An 18,937-nucleotide genomic window follows, 5' to 3' on the forward strand; every position below is an offset into this window, starting at 1 on the left:
TTCCTGTGGTCCTCAACCCCCTGTTACCCTGCGGGGCATTACAGGGCCTGCTTTGAGCGCTCGCGCACAGCTGGGGAGAGGGAAAGATGGAGCAGGAAACATGAAAGGGGGGATTGTGACAAACTGGCATGTGGAAATTATGCAGATAAGCTGAAGACAAGGGCAGAGTTCAGCAAGAGAACAGTGATGAAGGAAAAGGAGGAATTAATAAAAAAACTTCCCATTCAAATATTGGAGTGAAAAAAAAAAGCCATTGAGGAGCTTTTAGAGGAAGACTTTGATCTCATACAGGCCTCTTTTCCCATGATTCTCTCTCTAGGAGTTACATGCTTGTTTTTATCTGACTTCTACATAGAGGACACAAACTTATCAGACATATCAAAATGTTTATCAGTCGTAATAGATCTGTTTCTTTGCTAATAATGTGTTGTGAAGTTGCATTTTCACAAAGCTTGTTTTTGAATGTATTTCCAGCCCGTCTGAAGCTGACTGTTCTGTCTGAAGATCGGCTGCAGATGAAATGGAAGGAGGCGGAAGGGCCAGTGCAGGGTTACAAGGTCCGTGTGCGGCCCATCACAGGTGAGACTGCTTTAGTTATTGGTAAATGATTAAGATTACATCATTACTTCTTACTAAAAGTAACTTTTTGTTACTTTTTCTCACTGTCGCTTTGCATGCAATAACATAGGTATACTCCCATGCAAAAGTTTGGGGTCAGTGAGATTTTTAATGTTTTTGAAATAAGTTTCACCAATGTTCACCAAGGCTGTATTTATTTGATTGATACAATACCGTGAAAACAATGTTGTGAAATTTTATTATAATTTAAAAAAGTGTTTTCTATTCGAGTATATTTAAAATTGCAATTCATTACTGTGAAGGGTTAGGGGGTTAGCCATTATTCCAGTCTTCGTGTCAAATTTCTTAATACCAATATTGAAATATTATTGTGTAATGAAAAAAAAAATACATCTACATTTCTTTCTGAATTCTTTGGTGAATAAGAAGTGGAAAAAAGCATTTATTTGAAACATATATTTTTTGTAATTATTTACTGTCATTCTTTAACATTTAATGCATCCTTGTTGAATAAAAGTAGTAATTCATCTCTCTCTCTCTCTCCAAAAAACAAAAAAACTTTTGAACAGCAGTGTATGCAATGTGCATTCATAATGCCTCAAAAAGGTGCACACTGATTGAACAACAGTGAAGCGTATGGCAGCCATACCTGTTGGCTCCAGGGCACATTAAATCCTCCACTGGAAACACCCACATTTTAGCCGCTACACATAACAGAAACTGGATTCCACTGAAGCACTCAGTTTTATTTTATTTACCAGCAGCATTTTGACACTTTTGAAACAAACTTGTCATTAAGTAAATCAAATTATGTTACTTGAAGTCGACATGAAACGGAAGTTGCGATTCCCTATTGTGCCATGTAAACAAGTAAAACGGCTTGTTTTTTGTCCTTCAGGATTGATTGGATCATTGTTTCTATTTTGATTAAAGATTATGAGGGCACATGAATGGAAAAAATGGCATTCAGAACAGGTGAGGAACGGGAAGGCAGGATTTTTGAGAGATGATGGAATGAGGATAGTTATAGCCTTTGCTCATATCACCTCTGTCTGACATATCATCTTGTTTTTTACCACTCTGTATGTGTCTGTGAAACCCCTTCTCTTCCGTCTTTATCTTTGTCTCTCTTATCTACTGTTACGCCCTTGTGCTCAGTTAGGTGAGTCCAGACAGGTCTTTTGCAGTCTCGAGAAAGTTCACACAGCAAACATGCCCCTCAGTGCTCCAGGCAGAGACAGACAGAAATAGGCAATCATGTTTCGTAATAAACATCTTTTGATTGTATTTAGTTATATTCTGTAATAAGCATAATGCCTGGCTTCAATTTTTTTATAATAATTTTCATAATTCATAAGTCTCCCCTCCCTCATACCTTGAAATGAAAACCCCATGCTGTGTTTCATTTTGAAGTCCGCTCCCTCCAGAGGTCACATTAATCAGCAACATACGTCCTTTATTAGCCTACTTCTATTCAGAAAAGCAGCTATTAGATTCCAGAACGAAATGACAGTAATTTACACCTCATGAGGTATCACATTCAGTTTTATAATGATTACTGTGAGTGCAGCAAGCTGACTCATTAGCTTAGGACTTCTACAGTAGGTTCTTTTGTACTCAACACAAAATGGCAGTAAAATTAGAAAAAAATTAAAAGTTTTGAATCTAAAGTTCAAAACATAAAATATAAAAACTCTTTACTTTTCTAACAAATTAACTGTGTAGGTCAAAAAGTCCAGTGGCTTCTGGCTGTTTTGTGGATTCAATTTATTTCATACTAAATCTAACACCAATCAAATTACATTATACTAGTTCACTGGTCAACTGTTTAAATTCTCAGGTTTTACTAAATAAACTCAAAATATTATTACTTCCATAGAAATGGCTTCATCAATGACTTTTCTGAAAGGAGACATCCCGATTAAATTAAGTTGTTTTTTAGCCAAAAATAGTCTGAAATTTAGCATTTTTTCTGGCCATTTTCCACACTAAAAGTGAACTGCAGGTTTGATGTGGAGTCCAAATTTAGTATCTTAATAACCATGTACTTCGATATCAGGCACTTTGCAAAGCTGTGTTACATTGGGAAATTACAAAATAATCTTCACCAACACATGCTGCTCAAACTGAAATGAGCTTTAAATCGAAATCTTTTTCTTTTCCAGAGGTTCAACAGCCAGAGCTGATGCTGACGACTACACGCGGCCGGGCCACGGTAGCAGGCCTGGACTCCAGACAGGAATACCTCCTCCAAGTCCTGGTGCTCAATGGGACACAGGAGAAACTCGTTGCAAAAAGACGTTTTACCAGTAAGAGTGGAGGATGACAGAACCACATTCCTGTAACTTCTATTGAGTTTGTCAGCCATTTTATCATCAGCCAGGCAAATAATAAGTGTGATTACTTTGGGAAACTAATTATAAATCTCAGCATATCAAGCCACATGATTTGAGGAATCATTTATGTCTGTATCAAAAAGGGTAGAGTACACCTAAACGTTTAATATCAGCATTAGAGGTTTCCCATCCAATTGTTGTTGCGGTATAGGGGAACTTTCTGTGAGAAGCAGAAATCTTTATGTCATAGTTCCCAGCTGTCAGAAGCTGTCAACACAGACCCAGAGTACAGAAACTATTTCTTGTTTTAACACATCACAAACTACACACACACACACACAGACAGTGTTCAGGGAACTGTCTGTAATTGACTCTGTCAAATGGTGGATTCCAGCTGGATTACAGGCTGGGACTGACTCTTGTGTCTTTACAGGCACAAAACACTTTTGGAATTCCCTTTAAAACGACCACCCTGAAAGAAACCTGATATCAGATGATGAAATGCCTTAGTAAAGAACCTGACTTTGCATTTGAAATTGTGAATGTGCTAAAATAAGAATGTAGACTGGACTTTATTTCATAATAGCTTGCTGTTGTCATGTTCCAAAGATGCAGACTATGCCAAACATCTGTGAAACGTTGGGATGAGAGGTTGGGAGAGTAGGTTACTATGTCGAGCGTGCAGGTCTGGACAGGTTTGGATAGAGGGTCATGCTTGCTTGTTGTCTGAGGGGGATTATTCCATTGTTCCCTCAGAAAAGCCAAAGCATCCACTCAGTTTTTAAATATGGATCTGCTTGCATATCAAAAAGTTGTTGGTGTTAACAAAATAGTGCTTTGCAAGTAAACTATGCAAGTAAAGTGCATGCTTTACTTGTTTTATGTAATCTGATTTGCCTAATAGTTTCCAATAAATAAGCAAAAAATAAAAAATAAACCATCATTAATTTGACATTTCATGTATACAGTATCTGTTTATTTTCATATCCTCCTCCCAGTCATCTTCACTTTCCCTATTCCTCATTTTCTCACAGTCGATGGGTTGCGTGAGGAAGAGTTGATCCGCAGCGGGAACAGGGAGCAGAAGAAGAAAATTCCCTCCATTGGCTCTGGCTCTGGAGAAGTGGATGACGTGACAGAGGCTTTAGCAGCCCTTCCCACTGTGGTCTACCGAAAACCAACGACTACAGGTAGAGGACCCACAAACATTGTCTGCCAGTTTCCCAGGAGTCAACCATATATGCATTTGTCAATCACAACCGTTCCAGCATTGATAATAAGAAATGTTTCGTGAGCAGCAAATCATATTTGAATGATTTCTGAAGGATCATGTGACACTGAAGTCTGGAGTAATGATGCTGACTATTCAGCTTTGCCATCAAAGGAATAAATGACATCTTAAAATATATTAAATGAGAAGTTATTTTAAATTGTTATAATATTTCACAATATAACTGTTTTTACTGTATTTTTGATTAAACAAATGCAGCCTCGGTGAGCATACCTACCACAAACATTAAAACTGTAGTGTATGTTTTCTAAACCTAATTATGCACATTATGATAAATAAAACATTTGCAATATATTTACCTTGAGGACTTTTGATAACAGGACATTATGATGACATAAAAAATTGCATTTTCAGTGTGAAATATTTGCAGTTTTCACTCTAAACTCCAGATGGGTGAAATGTTGTTACTAAAATTATGACATTTTTTTAGACAAACCAAACATGCTTCTGCCCAACCAGGTGTACAAAGCCAATGAACTCTGTGCTGAGCTTTGTCCCACGGCCTCTCTGTCTGTCATTATGCGTTTTTTACTGGCAGCTCTTTCACTAACCTATTAATAAGAGTCCATTCACCACCAAACACCTGTAATCAATGGTGCCTTAATGGGACAGGACAGGACGGGGTGTGGGAAGACAGACTCCATCACTAGCTAAACTTTGTATTTTGATATCCCTTTGAGATCCGTCTTCTGAAACCTTTAAGCTTTTGATATTATGTAACTATTTGTTGTTGTTTTTTGTGTACAAAATACATTTAAATCCTCAATACATTAAGGATTAAAGTTTAAAATTCTCCAACTGTGATGGTGTCATAGTAATAATTGTATACTGACTTGCATATGGTCTTCTTGTATACTTCATTGTGATTAGTCTTGCATCTATTTAACCATTTATAACCACAATTATATGTACAAATGATTGTCATGCACATTTTTGAGTCAAATTCACCCACTTTTAAGGTCATTAAAACTCAGATTCAATCTGAGACAAGATTGCTTTATTTCGCTGCAGTACATTTAACATTTTTATTTTGATATTTTCACTTCTAATGTCTTTTTGCTCCTATAGAGCCTCCTGCTGTACCTGAGCTTGAGCCAGAAGTTGACAGAAGCCCTAAAGAAAAGAAAAAAAAGGACAAGAATCGATCCAAGACTGAGGATAAAAATGATCAAGAAGATAATGGAGGGAAGTCAGTGAGAGAAGAGGTTACCAACACCAACAAACCAAGAAAAACCACCCCAACCCAGCCTGTCACAGGTGATAGCACTCACATTTCAGATGATTTAAATCAACCAGATGGACAAACAGCTATTAAAAAGATAATGTACAATGTTATTGACCTCATACATTTGTAAATATGAACATCAAATGCACATTGACTCAAATAGTCACCCGTGATACAGGAACATGTTATGGTCAGTGTTTAACAGGGTTAATGAGCTGTGTTGATGTTTCCTGTCTGTATAGTGAAGGCTAATAACAGAATTAGGGACAAACCAGAGTTAATGACACTGTAGGTTGTTATCAAGGCCCCTCGTGTGCCCTAAGGACTGAAATTTGTTCGCTCCTTCCTCCCATCTGTAAAACACACACATAGATTGGAATGTACTTTGGAGGAACACACATACTGTATATGTATTGACAAAAAATGTATCTTGCAATGTCACTTCACAAAGTGCTTAAAGGAGTTGTTCACTTTTTAAAAAAAATTTGCTGATAATTTACACACCGCCATGTCATCCAAGATGTCCATGTCATTCTTTCTTCAGTCGAAAAGAAAGGTTTTTGATGAAAATATTCCAGGATTTTTCTCCATATAATGGACTTCAATGGGAACCAAATGGTTCAAGGTCCAAAAGACAGTTTCAGTGCAAACTGCAAACTGTTCAAAGGGCTTTAAACTATTTCAGACGATGAATAAGCGAAGTGATCGCTCATTTAAAAAAAAAAAAGACTCAAATGGTTGCTTTGCTCTGTTAGGGTGAGGGTTAGGGTGTGATGCGCGTTTGTGACTCTCCTATTTGAAATCTTTATGACCTTGAACCGTATGGTTCCCATTGAAGTCCATTATATGGAGAAAAATCCTGGAATGTTTTCATCAAAAACCTTAATTTCTTTTCGACTGAAGAAAGAATGACATGGATATCTTGGATGACAAGGGGGTGAGTAAATTATCAGCAAAAGTTTTTTCAAAAGTGAACTACTCCTTTAATGTAGGAGCAGAAAGGATGTTTGCATGTGTGAAAAGACTCATGAATACCCCTCACAGCAAAATATAACTGGAAGCATGCACAGGCTAAGAGACATTAAAAGACATTCTCACACTCAATTTATGTTGACTTATTATAACAGCAGAGTTTGAATCTTGTCTAATGTGTCTTAAGCTGTTTCCACACGAAAGCCCTTTGAATGCAGTGCTGGCGTTCAGGCAGATCTGGTCCTTCTGGTGGACGGATCCTGGAGCATCGGCCGCACAAACTTCAGAAAAGTGCGTGACTTCCTGGAGGGCCTGGCTGTCCCCTTTTCCATCGGCCCACAGGGCGTGCAGATAGGTGAGATGCTATTTCATGGATGTATACATTGCGGTGTCAGCTGTGCATTTTAGAAGTAACATTTAAACTTTGGTCAATTAAATATTTACTTGATTAAAGTTTATAAACTAGTGTTTAAAATAGGGCTGTCAAACGATTAATTGTGATTAATCACATCGAAAATAAAAGTTTGTGTTTACATAATATTTGTGGGTGCACTGTGTATAATTATTTTATATATATATAAATACACACACATGCTTGTATATATTTAAGAAATATTTTCATGCATATACTGTATATAGATTTATGTCTAATTTTATAAATATTTATATATAATTAATATTTTTTTCTTAAATATACATGCATGTGTGTGTGTGTATTTATATATATACACAAAATAATTATACACAGTACACGCACTTATATTCTGTAAACACAAACTTTTATTTTGGATGCGATTAATCGCGATTAATCGTTTGACAGCCCTAGTTTAAAAGTAAGATGTTTTTGAAAAAGTCTCTTATGCTAAACAAATCTGCATTTGATCAAAAATACAAGTATTTACTCATATTTGTGAAATATTATTAGAGTTTAAAATAACCGTTTTCTATTTAAATATACATTTATAATGTAAATTATTCCTGTCATGTAAGGCTGAATTTTCAGCATGATTACTCCAGTCTTCAGTCACATGATCTTTCAGAAATCATCATAACATGCAGATTTGATGCTCAATAAACATTTCTTACATTTCTTAAATGTATTTACTGTCAACTTTGATCAATATAATACATTACTGTTTAAACGTATTGATTTGTCGTTGTTTCAGCATTATCTCAGTACAGTGGAGATCCACGCACAGAGTGGCATCTGAATAACTTCACCTCTAGAGAACCGCTTTTGGAGGCCATCAGGAACTTCAGATACAAGGGAGGCAACACTTTCACTGGTAACTAGATATTTTACCCTTTATTTTGCTTACCAACCTGATATTAATAAATATTATAAAAAGAAAAGCGAGTGCACATTCTATAGTAATGTATAATGATGCTTGACAACCATAAAAACCCATGTAATTTATCTGTCTAAATATACCATACGTTCCTCAGTGATACGCTACTCAGTTTGAGTATTGTGTAAGTTTACGGCTAACCGGCTATACATCAATAATTATTCATACATACAGGTTGTGATTGTGAGGAGCAAGCTGGTCCAAATATACTGGGTACTGACCAATCTTTCAAGAGCAAGCGTTTTGCAAATCCCACGTTGAACTCTGAGATTTGAGAAGCAGTCGTCAGTAAAACGACGGGTGGGCGGAACAAGTTGTTCACAGGTGGACAATATACAACATAGGCGGACATTATGCAAAATTATCTTCAAGTGACGTAGAATCTTTCTACACAACTCTACAACTTTGCAGAATGTTTACATTCACAAACAGCTATATTACACACTGTATGAAAGAGAATATTGGAAAACATTAATTTATTGAGCATTTATGTCTTTTATCATATTGTCGAAGTCACCATTTATAAGCAATCATTTCTCCTGTGTTAAAGATGGTTTCATCGTTCCAAACAACACCTCTTGCCCATTGTAAAGTCACTGAAATACACAGGATCTTTCGGTTTAGTGCTTTTTGTCTAATAATCTTAATCCGCATTACTGCAGAGATCCAGCAGTGATGATAGGATTAATACTTTTATTTGTCTGGTCTACTTCCCTGCCCTTTTTTAACACCATGTTGTCTGTACCTAAGGTCAGGCTTTAATCCACGCTCTTGAGAACAATCTAAAGGAGGAGGTAGGGGCACGGCCTAACACCCCACAATTCCTTCTGCTGTTGACTGATGGGAAATCTCAGGATGATGCCATTGCTGCAGCCAATAGGCTGAAGAATGCCGGCGTGGAGATCATTGCTATAGGTGAGTGCCTCTCTTAGCAAATCGCACATGGAGTGTAATGAATTTAAGAGAGGTTGTGAAGATGAACACTGTTTGCTAATGAATACACTACCATTCAAAAGTTAAACGTTTAAAAACGTCTCAAGACTGCATTTGTTTGATTAAAAATGCAGTAAAACAGTGATACTTGTATATTGTGATATATTATTACAGTTAATCCAGTCTTCAGTGTCACATGATCCTTCAGAAATCAGTTTAAAATGCTTATTTTTTGCTCGAGAAACATTTTTTACTATTATCAATGTTGATACATCAAAAAAGTCTTTACTTTCACTTTTGTTTTGATCAATTGAATGCATCTTTGCTGAATAAAAGTAAATATTTAAAATAAACTATTGTCCCCAAACTTGTGAATGGTGTGTATATATATATATATGCTATTACATATCTAAAATGACCTTTGTTGCAGTTATGCATAGATACACATACTTATGTTTTTTTATTTTTTATTTATTTCCCACTCATGTCCAGGTGTGAAAAATGCAGATGAGGCAGAGTTGAGGCAGGTGGCGTCTGAACCACTGGAGTTAAATGTATATAACGTGAATGATTTTCCTCTGCTCAGTAAACTGGTGGGAAGACTAGCACGCATCCTCTGTGGCAAGATTGAAGACCGTATAAAAGCAAAGAGTAGGTCGATCACACACATTTGTTTTCATTTTATTGATCCTACAAATTTCTTCTCTGTACTTAAATAAAACGTCATGCATCTTCTGTAAAAAGGAATGGAGCGACCCACTGAGGACCCAGTTCTGTCCTATCCCAGCCCATCTGATCTGCAGTATGTAGGGCTAGGGTCGCGAGAGGTGCGCCTGCGTTGGACGAGCCCCAGCAGAGGTCCCCAACAGTACAGAGTTGTGTATCACACAGCTGAAGGACAGAGTCTGAAAGAGGTGAGCCAATTGTCCAGCACTAAAATGTGTGCGTAGGTTAGACTAAGAGTTGGCGTCTACCAGCCATTGATACACACTTGAGGCTGTTTTTACTGTAAATATGTTAAAAGCTGTAGTTTCTTGTATCAGATGGCAGTGTTTATTTTGTCTTTGGAGCGCCAGGAATCGAGGAAAGGTTGGTTTGTTGGCGCCACCTACAGGACATTGTCTCTGCTGTGGTTATAATTGTATTCAGAAAACTAAATATATAAATATATTGTTTTTGTAAATTTGTGAGCTATTTTTTGGCAATTCTTTTAGCTATTTATTAATTATATATTTATTTTTCTAATACAGAAGAGACTTTATTTCATTCAATATTCATTATTTTTGAAAACTGTCATAATAAAATGCGTTAAGTAACCTTTGAGAAGCCTATCTGAATTTGTGTCTTGTAATATAACCATTTTCTATCCATACAGAGGAGGCATAGCCTACTTTAAATGTAATGAAATTAATAAGGCATCTTTGAGTAAACTTCGAGTATCATTTGAGTATCTGTTTGCCGGGCCGAGTGGTTTTCAGTAATCAAAATATGGTCACGCTAAGTCATGTTGTTGATTGATCTCAGGTGGTGGTGAATGGAACGGACTCCACTGTATTGCTGACAGGACTGTCCTCACAGACACAGTACCACCTGTCCATCTTCCCCATCTATGAGAACAATGTGGGCTCTGCTCTCAGAGGCACCTTCACCACATGTGAGTTTCAGCATTGAAAATGCTCATTCATAACATTTCCTTACATATGCTGTTCCAAGACCACATTGAAAATCTAGGCTTCAAAACATAGAAATAATGAGGAAATGTTTGATAAAAATGAATTAGAAAAATCTGTGGCATTGATCATGTGAGTGTTTGAACATTCGGTCAGATATGCTTTCTTCTACTGAAGCTACTCTGGATCATCTCAAATCATTCTGGAGAACATGATCATCAGGTTTCATCAAACTTGTGTAGTTTATGCAACTCAAGTACATTAAAGTCATTATAAAAATTCATACTAGTTTTTCTAAAACTTTTTTGCTCATGTTTGTATGGTTTAATTAAATGCTCTCCTTTTTAAAGTACCATTGGCGATACCTGAAGCTCTAGAGGTCACCGCCTCCTCCCCCAGCAGTCTGCGGGTGCGCTGGCAACCAGCCGCAGGAGCCACACAGTACATGGCCTTATACTCAGCCCTTAATGATGGAGAGCCTGATGATGCCAAAGAGGTGTGAGTCTGGAATCCTGGGATATCTGACCATGTGGTTCAGGGTTTCTAATTATGCTACATTGGTTTGATGCCTTTCCTGTGCTCTTGTTTTTTGTGCCAGGTGAAGTTTGGACCTGCTCAGACGGATGTGGAGTTAGTGGATCTGATGCCATCCACAGATTACTCTGTCACACTTTATGCTTTGTATGATGAGGACCCTAGTGACCCGATCACAGCCATCGGAACCACAAGTAAAGATCGATTCATTATCAGCATTTACGTAGAAATGAGAACTGATTTTCCTGATTACAAACTTTTATCCGCTTCCCGCAATGACATTTTTTTTGTCAGGGTGTCACAAATATGGTGTTTTCCTATGTGTGACATACAGATATTTTTATAAAAAGTTAAATTACATCAACATTTACTCACCATCATGTCAATCCAAACCTGTATGACTCTCTTTTCTTTTGTGAAACATAAAATATTTTGAGAAATATTTAGAACCAAACGGATCTATATTTATTACATATACATTTATTCATTTAGCTGATGTTTTTATTCAAAGCCACTTAAAATTGCTACACATGTCAGAGGTCGCTCACCTCTGGAGCAACTAGGGGTTAAAAAATGTAGTGGATTCGAACCTGGGTCCCTCACACCAAAGGCATGTGTCTTATCCACTGTGCCATCACCACCCCATCTAAAAACTGTAGAGGACCAGTTCCAGTTATATTTTCATAGTGTATGAGTTTGGTTCGGCATGGCACGATTACATTCTTTTCTCGGCCCGGATTTTCCCAGCACGATTGGCTTACTGTGCTGGTAGAGTTTGTGTTGTGACATCGCCACTCAGGATTGGTCACTTGTCTGTTACCTGGCTGCCAGCGTTATTTGAGCAAAGTAAATGCAAGATGATAATAAAATTAAAAGAAATATCTAATCATCCTCCATAAAGTAAATCCTCCAAATTATGGATGAGTAAATGATGACATCTTTGGGTGAACTATCCCTTTAATAATGTCATAAGAGAAGAAAAGAAGAGAAAACTGCACATTGCCTTCATTTCTGTCATTAAGGAAAATAATTGTATTGACAACCAGTCGACTACATTAACCATTTTTGTTTTTCAAAGGTAGACAAAAAATGAAACTTGGAAATGAAAACTGTAAAACTTTATTTGGTGGTAAGATTTCTACATCAACTGTTTTTGTTATGGAAACAAATGCTGAACGCTCTTTTGTAAAGAGGACCTTTGGTGATTGACATAAAAGAATCATTTTGAAACAGTTTGTTGAAATGAACAATTTACAAAAATGTATCAAATGGGAATTACCACCAGTACAGAAAACTGAGAACTGATTCCCACCTCCAACTCAGAAGTATCGTCCCATGCTGCACCAATTTGAATTACGTCCTGCAGGAATCACATGGAAATGCAGACCTCTCCCTCTATCTTTTGCTCATTCCCTCTTTTCTTTCTCTCGTCTGTCTGTTTGTTTCAGTCCCATTGCCTTCTCCTCTCAGTTTGCAATTTCCCATGGTCAGTCATAGCACTCTGAAGGTCACATGGGTCCCTGGAGCTGTCGATGTTCCTGCCCACCGCATCATCTACAGCACCAATCACGGCAGTGATGTCAAACAGGTGATCACATCCTAAAAGTCTCTTGTTCTGATGTGCAAAACAGCTTTGAGTCTTTCTTTCTTGTCATGTATTACTAACACCAGTACAGACTAAACTGTTTAATAGTTTGTGGTCAGTAAGATTTTTTTTGTAAGAGAGTTTTGTATTATTATTATTATTCAGCAAGAATGCATTAAATTGGTCAAAAGTGAGAGTAAAGACTCATATTGTTACAAAAGATTTCCATTTCAGTTTCGACAAGAAATGTTTCTTGAGCACAAAACCAGCATATTAGAAAGATTTCTAAAGGATCATGTGACTGAAGACTGGAGTAATGATGCTGAAATTACAACACCGTTATTTCAAATTGTAATAACATTTCACAATATTACCGATTTTACTGTATTTTTGATCAAATAATTGCAGCCTTAGTGAGCATAAAATACCTCTTTCAAAGCAAAATGTGCCAAACCCAAGCTTTTGAGCTGTAGTGTACTGTATATACTCATTCTCTCTGTTTCTCAGGTGGAGGTCAAAGGTGTGAACACAGTGTTGCTGCAAAATCTGTCTTCCCTCTCCAGATATCTGGTATCAGTCCAGTCACTCTATGAAAAGGGCCTGTCCACTCCTGTCACAGCCAATGTCACTACCTGTAAGTAACACACATTTTTGTTTCATTTTTTGACTCAAGATTGTTGCTTAAATGCTCTTTGATATTTCAGTGAGGGTCCCGGCTCCCTCAGATCTGAGAGTCACTAACTTCTCCGGCAGTGACATAACGGTGCGATGGGAAGCCGCGGCGGATGATGTGGTCTCTTATCTCATCAAATGGATCTCCCTCAATGGAGGAGACCTCAGGCAGGTTCGCTCCAACTCTTGCACTTCAGTGTTATGTGTGTGCAGTCAATACTGATTGAAATAGCTTTGAAGACTACCTGAATTTAGCAAGAGGCAAGAGTAATTTGGTAATAGATGGTAATTCATGGGTATATTCCAGCTGACAGTAGATGGAGAGAGTGAGGGGGCAATCTTGGAAGAGGTTGAGGAAGATAAGGAATATCAGATTTCACTCTCTGCATTATATGCTGATGGGGCTCAGAGTGAGGCTGTGGCCATACGATACAGCACCTGTAAGTATATAAACACATATTATAAGAAACACTTTGACTACAATACATAAATAACTTTGTTGCATTTTTTTTTGTGCCGCTTTAGTGTCTGGAGGTGGTCCGAGCAGTTTATCCATCTCAGAGGAGACGGCAGTCAGTATGCTGGTCACCTGGGTTCACCCCAACGCCCATGTGCTTCAGTACCGTGTGTCATACACTCCCATCAATGGGGATACGAGGGAGAACACAGTGAGTGCTTTTAGAAGTGTGAAACATTTTATTTTGTATAACCTTTGAATTGCCTTCTCTCCTTCAACATGCAATATGGAGTCCATAACGAGGGACCTGCTGTTATAGAGATTTGTGGTGCGCTATTATAGCAACCACTCAGAACAATATAGCAACCATTCACTAAAGGCACTTAAAACCACTTACATTGCCTGAGTAACCACATAGCAATGGCCTGACTATGACTTCTGAATGGCCAAACACCATTCATATTTTCTTCAGACAATGTAAAGATCTAGTTCTCAACAACTAAATTAAAACATTTATAAGTGAAATACAAATAAAAAATATAATTGAAAAAAAAAAAAATTAGTGACACTCAAATGAATAAAATAATGACCTCAAATTAACTGTATACTGTATATTATGAAATCTTACAACACATCCTGATATGGAGTTCAAAAGTTTGGGGTCTGTAAGATTTTTAAAAAAGAAAAAGAAAGTAATACTTCTATATTAATATGATCAAAGGGCGTGAAGATGATAATTTCTGAAACTAGAAAAAAAAAATACACTTGCCTGGTGCTGCGCTGTGCCGGGTGTATGATAGGGCCAGTGTACCATGTAGTAGTGATGTTGAAAACTCAGCTTTGCCATCACAGGAATAAATTACTTTAAAAAACATAATATATAAAAAAAATAAAAAAATAAGAATAAAAAACTAAAATATATATAAAAAAACAGTTATTTGAAAATAGTAATAATGTTTCACATTATTACTGTTTTTTTACTGTATTTTTAATCAAATAAATGGAGCCTTGGTGAGAATAAAAAACCTCTTTCAAAAACAATCTTACCGATATGTTAACTCTACTTTACCAACCCCAACTTTGAATGATAGTGTGTGTATATCTTATATATTAGGACATTAGGAACTTAACTAACTTTTGGAGCCCTAAAATACTAAAAAATAAAAAAGTCATATAGTGAGAAATCATGAAAAAATAGAAACAAATAATGAATAAGTTCAATCAACCAAAGGATAAATTGATTTAGAAAATAGAGATTAAAACAAAATTCAAAATAAGATTAACAACCCTGGAGGTTCTCGCTATATCTTAATTTGTTGTGTTATAAATATGGAGTGGTGTAATGTTGTCATGTTGGTTATTTTTAATAGGTGTCATTGCCAGGCAGCTCTAGGCGCGTCCTGCTGCAGAATCTGCAGCCTGACACTCGTTACAGTGTGCTGGTGACTGCCGAGTACCGCAGCAGAGAGGGCGGCAGTGCCTCAGCCCAGGGGAAAACCAGTGAGACACACACACACATCAATACAGTATCTAGTGTGTACTGACCAAGTACTTCAAACTGCACTGCTAGACAGTGTCTTGTATTCAATCTCCTATGTGCTTCTCCGCACAACCAGCCAGCCTACGGGTGAGCAGCGTGAGTGTGGTGCGGTCTGACCACTCCAGTATTTGCGTGTCCTGGAGGCCCGTACCAGCAGTCAGTGGTTATCGCATAGTCGTCCAGGCCCTCAGAGGTACCAGCTCTGAAATGAACCATCATGAACCTTTTTTGTTTTGTATGTGTGTGGAAAACTTGCAGAACAGGCAGTTTGCTTTGTGTCGTTTATTTCTCACTCTGTACGTTTGCACTCAGATAAACAGACTAAGGAGGAGATAGTAGATGCCACTAGCAGCAGTCACTGTTTCTCTGAGCTGCAGTCTGAAACGGTGTACCGCATCAGTGTGCACTCCCGTCTGGGAACAGTAGAGGGCACTGCTGTTACCATCCTTCACCCCACAGGTCAGAATCCAGTTTGAGACATATTTCAGCCAAAAAAAAAAAAGAACTGATGTTTTTTTTTTTTTTTGCTCAATGGTAACATCGTGTAATTCTCTCATCAAGCAACTGCTCCGGTGAGAATTCAGGTTCCTCCTCGTCTGCATCCCATACAAAGAGAAGGTAAGAGTTAAGGGCAATTTATACTAAAGAAATATTTTCATGAATATTCAGTGCAAAGAAGATTTTGAATATAAAGAATGCATAGCTTTTTGATTTATTCATATTAAACCAATTAATTTGACATTGGAATATGGCTATTTTTCTTTGGTGAGTGGATTGTTCTTTATCAATCCACCTTTGTAAACTTACTGTATGCAGATGTAACGAAAGCAATTCGCTTTGATTTTCTGCTTCACTTTTGGTGTAAACAGGTCTATATGTTGTTTTGGTAATAAAACAGCTTCTTAAAACATAACATGCTTTCTTTCTTTCTTTCTCAGTGTGTCCTGAGATGACAGTCAGAAATCATGTGATTAAAGGTATATTCCTATTTTTTGCATTCTTGCATTGATTTTTAGGTGTACATATAATCAATTCATGCATTTCGTGATAATCAAATTTATGACCTTAACTTTTTTATCTCAACAACCAATATTTAGCCTACTGCCTTTCTTAGAGAGCAATATTATGCTAATGCAGGGCTCAACTGTAAGGTTTTGTCTGTTTGCCCAGAAAGGCCAGTATTTTTAGGTGCAATATTTTTTTAATTTCTCATTTTAATATAACTTTTTTCAATTAATTGATTAGTATAATATTTTGTTTAAAAACCTAAATACTTTTAATATTTTAATGTAATTTTTGCACTTGATATTTATCTTAAAATAAAGTATTTTTTAACATTATTTAATTTAAATTTGATTAAATGTTACATTTTCTTTACAAATAAAATTAGCTGGAAATTATAGTTATTTTCATTGTTTTTACAGGAAACTCTATCAATATATTCATTAACATTCTCATACTAACTTAAGTTAACTGGCCATCCTTGGTGTTTTACCCTGAACTGTAAGAAAACCTGAATTTGTGTGTGTATGTACATGTGTTTTCTAGGTTTCAACATGATGGAAGCATTCGGTCTAACTCCGAGAGCTCACTCTACTATTGAGGGTGTGTCAGCTGAACCTTTCATCTTCAGCACCTTGCCCAGTTACACCCTCTATAGAGACGTACAGCTGACCCAGAGCACAGGGTAAGAAACACAAACACACATTTCATTAAACAGCCCAGTTACACCCTGCAGTCCCCGCTCACACCCTGCGTGTCTATCTCAGCTTTATCCACCCGGCTGGATTTTCTCCAGAACACACCATCAGCATAGCCTTTAGGCTCTTGCAGGATTCACCCCGGGAACCCTTCGCCCTCTGGCAGCTCACGGACAATGACTTCCAGCCCAAGATGGGGGTAGTGCTGGACCGTAAGCTCCTAGACATTTTGTAGATAAATTCAAGATTGGTTTGAATTCAAGCCAGACTATTGAATTTTTGAATCCCTAGTCAAATTCATTAGATCCTTCTTCTCTGTTCTGCTATTTAGCTGAGAAGAAGCTTCTGCTGTATTTCAGTCTGGACTACAGAGGAGAGATACAGAAACTGACCTTTGACCAGCCACAAGTCCACTCGGTTTTCTACGGCAGTTTTCATAAGGTTAGTGTGAAAGTTACTGGTTTCCGATGCTCAGTCAGACAAGCTTAATAGCATGTCCCACTGGTATCTAACATTTTGGATATTTTTTGTATATATATATATATATATATATATATATATTATAAATATAATAATATGTTTTTAAATTAAAGGTGGAGTAATCGATTTCTGAGATTTTTTTTTTTAGATATTTGAAATCACCAAAACAAATCACACCAAAATTTGTATATCTCTGTCCCCAAATTCAGAAACACACTATGTAACACAGGCCCCTCCCCCCTCATGAGTGTGTACGCTATATGAGTGTTTTGGTGCTCGGTCCCATCCACTTTTAACAGCTTTTCTCAGAAATCACTTAATGCACCTTTGAACAATAACTTGAGATCAGAATGGAGGCAAACGCTTGTGAACAACAGCAACAAAAAAGAGAAAAGCTACATTTGAAAGTTTAGGGGAAAAAAATTAATCTTATATCCTTTCAGATTATAAGCATCCCATCTTTCCTGTTTTTTTGAAGGATTTCAACAAAATTGTGTTTAAAAACTGTCCAAACACACTGATCCTCCTTAAAAATGTTTCTAGGTAGGATTGGTCAGAAATGGTTTAAGGGACTTGGAGAAGAGTCTTTTAGTAAGGGAAGAAAAACTAAAGCTGCCACTGATTCTTTTTCCCTCTTTATCTGATTTGATGGGCAGATCCATTTGTCAGTCAGTCAGGTGAGCGTATCACTGTCTGTAGACTGCCAGCGGGTTGGTGAGAGGCCCGCGCGTCCCTTGGGAACTTTGCCTACTGATGGCTTTGAGATGCTGGGCAAACTAGTGAGGACACGTGGACCTCACAGCGGATCTGCGTCTGTGAGTCTCACTTCATGACCACAAGCATACTGGTCACTTCAAATTCAAATATGATACATAAAAATATACAAACAGTACAGTACACTACCGTCCAAAATTTGGGGTCTGTAAGATTTTTACAAATGTTTTTGAAAGAACTCACCAAGGCTGCATTTATTTGATCAAAAATAAAGACCGTAATATTGTGAAACATTATTACAATTTTAAATACATTTTTCTATTTAAAAATATTTATAAATGTAATTTATTCCTGTGATTCGCTATTCATGTTTTCATTATTTCTCTGATGAATCAAAAGTTCAAAAGACAGCATTTATTTGAAACTTAATTATTCATATTTGATATATCTTCATATATCTTATTTTTTATTTGATCATTTTATTTAATTAAAAAAAAGTTACATTAAAAATTCTTTAAAAAAACATCTTGCTGATCCCAAATATAACACACATATTAAAGCCATGTGCATTGTGTTTTTCTCTAGTTTCAGCTGCAGTCCTTTGAGATCGTGTGCAACACTACTTGGGCATCAGAAGACAGCTGCTGTGATCTGCCCTCACAGGTACACAATCAATCTAGGTTGAGTTAACATCTAAATATGGATGGCACTGACTTACTTTATGTAGTGCCGCCCGGATTCCTTAAAGTTGCTTCACTCGCTGTTCTCTAGAGAGACGAGGAGAGCTGTCCAGCTCCCGCTTATGCTTGCACCTGCACCACCGACATCCCTGGAGCACCTGGAGACATCGGGCCACCTGTGAGACTACAAAGCTGCATTTTAAAACCGACTTGTGTAATC

The 18,937-nt window shown here is 37.1% G+C and overlaps 1 protein-coding gene across 2 annotated transcripts in view; it reads left to right on the top strand.

Moving 5' to 3' along the window:
* col20a1 (collagen type XX alpha 1 chain) overlaps positions 1–18,937 on the top strand; it is a 36,323-nt gene that overhangs the window by 13,324 nt on the left and 4,062 nt on the right. For both annotated transcript variants that reach the window (XM_089124309.1, XM_039651545.2), the window contains 28 exons: positions 475–579; positions 2,745–2,888; positions 3,950–4,105; positions 5,275–5,463; positions 6,591–6,758; positions 7,570–7,689; positions 8,503–8,667; positions 9,178–9,336; positions 9,430–9,599; positions 10,210–10,339; positions 10,706–10,851; positions 10,954–11,083; positions 12,338–12,477; positions 12,982–13,108; positions 13,179–13,318; positions 13,454–13,586; positions 13,672–13,814; positions 14,974–15,103; positions 15,220–15,336; positions 15,456–15,602; positions 15,705–15,761; positions 16,082–16,120; positions 16,692–16,830; positions 16,913–17,055; positions 17,175–17,284; positions 17,980–18,138; positions 18,623–18,700; positions 18,809–18,895. In XM_089124309.1, the coding sequence (XP_088980435.1) occupies positions 475–579; positions 2,745–2,888; positions 3,950–4,105; positions 5,275–5,463; positions 6,591–6,758; positions 7,570–7,689; positions 8,503–8,667; positions 9,178–9,336; positions 9,430–9,599; positions 10,210–10,339; positions 10,706–10,851; positions 10,954–11,083; positions 12,338–12,477; positions 12,982–13,108; positions 13,179–13,318; positions 13,454–13,586; positions 13,672–13,814; positions 14,974–15,103; positions 15,220–15,336; positions 15,456–15,602; positions 15,705–15,761; positions 16,082–16,120; positions 16,692–16,830; positions 16,913–17,055; positions 17,175–17,284; positions 17,980–18,138; positions 18,623–18,700; positions 18,809–18,895 (3,671 nt within the window). The remainder of the gene's footprint in view (positions 1–474; positions 580–2,744; positions 2,889–3,949; positions 4,106–5,274; positions 5,464–6,590; positions 6,759–7,569; positions 7,690–8,502; positions 8,668–9,177; positions 9,337–9,429; positions 9,600–10,209; positions 10,340–10,705; positions 10,852–10,953; positions 11,084–12,337; positions 12,478–12,981; positions 13,109–13,178; positions 13,319–13,453; positions 13,587–13,671; positions 13,815–14,973; positions 15,104–15,219; positions 15,337–15,455; positions 15,603–15,704; positions 15,762–16,081; positions 16,121–16,691; positions 16,831–16,912; positions 17,056–17,174; positions 17,285–17,979; positions 18,139–18,622; positions 18,701–18,808; positions 18,896–18,937) is intronic.

This window comes from Pimephales promelas, chromosome 20 (assembly GCF_988280905.1).
Source record: "Pimephales promelas chromosome 20, fPimPro1.hap1.1, whole genome shotgun sequence".
NCBI classification, from domain to species: domain Eukaryota; kingdom Metazoa; phylum Chordata; class Actinopteri; order Cypriniformes; family Leuciscidae; genus Pimephales; species Pimephales promelas.